Source organism: Nicotiana attenuata, unplaced genomic scaffold, assembly GCF_001879085.1.
Source record: "Nicotiana attenuata strain UT unplaced genomic scaffold, NIATTr2, whole genome shotgun sequence".
Lineage (NCBI taxonomy): Eukaryota > Viridiplantae > Streptophyta > Magnoliopsida > Solanales > Solanaceae > Nicotiana > Nicotiana attenuata.
The window spans coordinates 16,157-20,925 of NW_017671608.1; the positions used below are offsets into that span (position 1 = coordinate 16,157).

The following is a 4,769-nucleotide window of genomic DNA, read 5'->3' on the forward strand; positions in this document are numbered from 1 at the left end:
AGCAAAAACCTCTTATACTTCAACTTGCTCTACACTTCTTCAAGGATAGGTTCTTTGGACTTCAAATTTTTAATCTGTTAAAATAACAAATTTATGTTAGTTTGGTAACAAAGAATAAACAACTAAAGAAGATCATATTAAAGTATAATATAAAGATGAAAAATTTGAAGTGAAAAAGTACATGTTGAAATTGATGAACAGGCCTATTCGATGACTACAAAATCTTTTTCTATGTTGATCCTATAGGCATATTGCTCAACTTCTGAAAATTAGTCTAAAGCTGAAAATTTCCAGAAAAAGAAGAAAGGGAAAGGATGATTAACAATGCAAGACTTCAATTCGATGATCGAGATAACAAGTTGGGGTTTAAAGAAATAACGGCTCTTAGACTTCAATCCCATTTCCTTGTTGGAATCAAAATCTAAAACTTCACTCACAAACAAATACAAGTACTACGTAATGATATATTTATTTCAAGAATTCAATTCAACGGGATTAGAGTTTAACTTGGATAAAACAGAACAATTAAAGGCCTTACATTATATCAAGGATATGTTATCAACATAGGAATATCACTGAATGTGATCCAACGATCCTTAGTCTGCAAAAATACTTATTTTTTGGTAAGGAGTCTCCTTAAGTATTTATATTAAGGATAAATATTTTTTTTTTTGGCAAAAATATCACTGAATGTGATCCAATGTCCTTGTGATGACAACTGCCATTATATTGTACTTGTTGTAGGCATCAAGGGCATGGTGAAAATACATGTCATTTGATTTTGTCAAGGACTTTAGACAGTGTAAGCAATGGGGCAGACGAGGATTGTGAAGATCAAATTTTGGTAGAGAAGTTTCAAGGTGATCTGAGGCAACTGTTAGATGATAAATAACGGCAGCAGGTGGTTGAGGGAACATGTTTGGATGCTGCTAATAATAACGGGAACAAGTCCATTGTAGTTCATCAAGGATTTGATGCTAATAAGATGCGAAATACAGCAGCTGTTGCTAAGAATGCATCTGGGCAGCAGCAGGTCACAAAAACTGAAAAAGAACTAGCTAATAGTGGTCCAATTAATCCTGTAGGTGATGTTTCAAAGGGGGTGAAGGGTCAATCTAAACCTACAGGTGATGTTCGTGCTACTACAGCCTTGGCGAGACTTTACAAGGCTGTGAACTCAGCGTTACAAACTAATCCCAAGCTGGATGGTAATGGAGAGGTGGCAGTCGCAGAGATGCAGCTGGTGAACCATCTGATAAGTCAACAGGTTTTAAAGCTTCTATTGTGGCTAATGAGGGGCAAGAATCAGATGTTGTAGCTAAAGGATCTAATGTTTGTAAGCTACTGCCTATAACAGCTGGTTCCAATGCTGCTACAGGTCCCGTTGACGCTACTATAGTTAAGGGTTCTCAGGTTTTACAACAACCCAGTATAATCCACAAGTGGGTCTGGGGACGGTAGTGTGTACGCAAATACCTATACCCGATGGGGTAGAGAGGCTGTTTTCGATAGACCCTCGATTGGCATGGCACGTGTAGCTTCTGGCAAATATTACTATTTTTTAAAGAATTAGCAAAGCATATATGCCCAATGTCACACCAGTTTGACACGAGTACATTATGGCAATTGAAGGATCCATGTAACATGAGGAATGACTGGAGCATAGACCGTTAAAAAAACGCAAACAAGCAACAATGTGATTCTTCAACGACTGAACGTCGACATATGCTTTTATAAACTAATCAGCATAAGATGTGATTTATATTTATATGACATGAGAAGTGAAAAAACGCACGAGATTCTCCTAACCTTAACTTCTATGGTAAGTCTCCAGGATAACTTGTGTAACTCTTCGCTATGAACAGCCACTGGTATTCTGTGGACAAGTAGCTTTGCCACCTTGGGCTCTTGCACCTAAATTCAAAGGAGTAATGACCATCTTACAATCAGGACACAAGAAAGAAAATGAAATTTAAAATAAAAGGCTTTATGATATTACCTCCTCACGAACTAACGGTATGATACAATCAACTCCACGTTCAATCTTGGCAAGAACAAGTTTCATCGCAGTACATGCATCATCCAGACAATTATGTGGAGAGTCCTTCTTTCGAAGTTCAAAACCTAACACAGACTATTTGGAAACTATTGTAAGTAAACAATAGCATTCACCAAGCAGAGCTTGTGATAAATAGTTAAATACTTGTTAATCTTCAGTTTATAAAAGGAACCACAGTTGGAAAAAGAAGAACGGGGAGACAAACCACAAAGACTGCTAAAAAAAAGCAGCACAACTATTTTACTAAACACAAAACGAATAGAGTTATTTGGAATGTTCAGATAAAAGCATTTGAAAAAATGTCTGCACTTATAAATTCCCAAATAAAATAGGAATCCAAAGTAAGGGTTGATATGGCCAACAATGCAACAGAGTGGACATATCGTAGCATGGGAAAGAAATACTAAGATTAAAAAAGCACAGCTTACCTTACACAAATTACTTAAAGATGGTCTTCTATTAGAAGGCTGATCCCGATATTTGAAGATATAAGATGTGTCAATCACTCTTGCATGATCTATCTTCAAAACTATTAAGAACAACATAACAGAGCATTATCAAAAAAAGAAAAACGAAGCGAAATGAACATAACTGAGGAAAANCGAAGGTCATTGTGTAAACTTAGGCCAATCAATATGGTTCCATGTGATAATAGCTTCTTCATGGACATCTGTACATCGGCCAATGAACAAGAAACTCCATCTAAATCTCCAGCGGTTATTCCAGCAATCTCAGTTCTGTAATCTGCAATTGGTTTTTTTGGATTCACAAATTCATTGAGTCTAACCTCCTCGTGTGATGGAAATGAGTAATCTGTCGGATATTGAGGGTGCTCAAAAGTTAAACGAACCAGTCCCTACACTGCCACAATATCAATATTTTAAGCACAGAACTTGTTGGAAAAAAAAAGTGTGTGTGTGTGATGGGGGGGTATCAAAATTGGAGAGCATGCAACTATTTTGCTATCAATAATTCTGAATACTAATTCCAATTTTTATTTTTATTTTTTATTTTTTCTATCACCATGCCCTGCTAGCTTGCGAGCAACTTGACTATACTCCACCGAGCAGCATGTCTTGCCAACAAGCACATGTTGTCAATGGTAACTCCGCCCACAAAGGTTAGAGAAAATCACTCATCATAGCATGTGTTGTAGCTGGTATTCAAACCACGGATCTCCAGGTTGTCACTCTCAAATATCAACTATATATCTACAAGTTATAGCCGTAGTCAAATTCTAACAGAACAAGTTATAGCCGCAGTTAAATTCTAATAGAACAAGTTATAAGACCTATTAGCAGCGACTGGAGATGAATTAGCTACTCTCAACCCACTTAAGTAGATTTTTCCCAACTATCTTACAACAAAACCACCCTAATGTCGCAGTTATGATTCGTAATAATACCAGAAAGCCAAAATATACTCTTCACCTGTTCCGCGGATTCACTATCCGGCGACTTTTTCTGAAGCTTCTCTACAGCATCTCGATTGGAATAACATTGAAACACCTTTTTGAAAAGCTGCACAAAAGGGACATTATGGCATTAGTAGTAGCAGCATTATTTTACGCTAATTAACCAAATGAAAACAAGAGGTAATCGATATTAACCACCTTTATGACATACTCTTTGACTAAACGTCTTCAAAAACGCAAGCAGATCATCAACGGACCTCTTGGACGGGTCACTCAAGCTAACCCCTAACTTCTTGTCATATGATCTCAAAAAATCTTTCCACCCTCCGCTACTTCCTTTCATCTGTCACTTTTGAGCTAACTTGACAATTTCGACTAGAACCTTTTATAACAATTAAACATGAGAAATTACATTTCATCGATCGTTCCTCCGGAAGCTAATTGGTAGTAATTATCTATTGTACATAAATTTTGAATTTGCACTATTGGAAAGCCTAATTACTGTCTAGTTCTACATAAAAAATGTAAAACCAGCTCAGAAATATGAACAACATATTTATAAATCGTTTAACCAGCTAATTGTACTTAACTCCTGCAAAGGTGCGTACATAAAAACTAATTTAAATGAGGTCAAGTATTAAACAAGTGAGCATTTACTGTATAATCAATAAAATTGCAACTTTACGCGGCTGTGAGATTCACCTCTTTCTTCGCCGATGAGGAAATCTTCAAATCCATTGCAAGGGTTGCTCTAAGATTTAGCAGGTGAAGTCCTTGCCCTAGCCCCCAAATATTTAGCAGGTGAAGTCCGTGCCCCAGCTCTAAGGGGTTCTCAGGTTTTGAAGAATGCAAAAGCACCTATGGTTGATCGAAAGGACTGCTATAATAATAGATACTGAGCAATACGCTAATGCAGCTGGACAGTTGATCACTAAGGAACTTGAACAATCTAAGATGCAACTCTCAACAGATCGGAAGGAGAAAAGAGCTGAGCAGGTACTTGATGCTCCAACTCCTAACGGGAATCGAGCTCAATCATCTCTTGAAACTATCGTTGCTTTGAAGGATCCTAAGGCAACAGATGGTACAAAAGGTTTTGGAATTTCCTACTGAGATTCTAAAACATTAAGGAAGTGTCCCGACTGTACATTTTTCTCTGTTTGTCTAAAGAATCTGCTATACGCTCTGTTTATTCCATCTCTAACAAAAGTGATAATTTTATCATCTTACTAATTATAAAAAATTAAAGCAAAACAGAACTTATCCCATCAGATTGTACAAAAAGAAGAAGAGGAT

General features: G+C 36.8%; 1 protein-coding gene across 1 annotated transcript; it reads right to left on the reverse strand.

Moving 5' to 3' along the window:
* Positions 1 to 1,561: 1,561 nt before the first annotated feature.
* Positions 1,562 to 3,816, reverse strand: LOC109209255 (small RNA degrading nuclease 3-like). The gene is made up of 7 exons (XM_019372483.1): positions 3,685 to 3,816; positions 3,490 to 3,579; positions 2,652 to 2,915; positions 2,488 to 2,580; positions 2,000 to 2,134; positions 1,810 to 1,914; positions 1,562 to 1,711 (listed from the first exon to the last, which is right to left on the reverse strand). The coding sequence occupies exons 1-7, from the start codon at positions 3,814 to 3,816 to the stop codon at positions 1,562 to 1,564; spliced, it is 969 nt and encodes a 322-aa protein (XP_019228028.1).
* Positions 3,817 to 4,769: the final 953 nt, after the last annotated feature.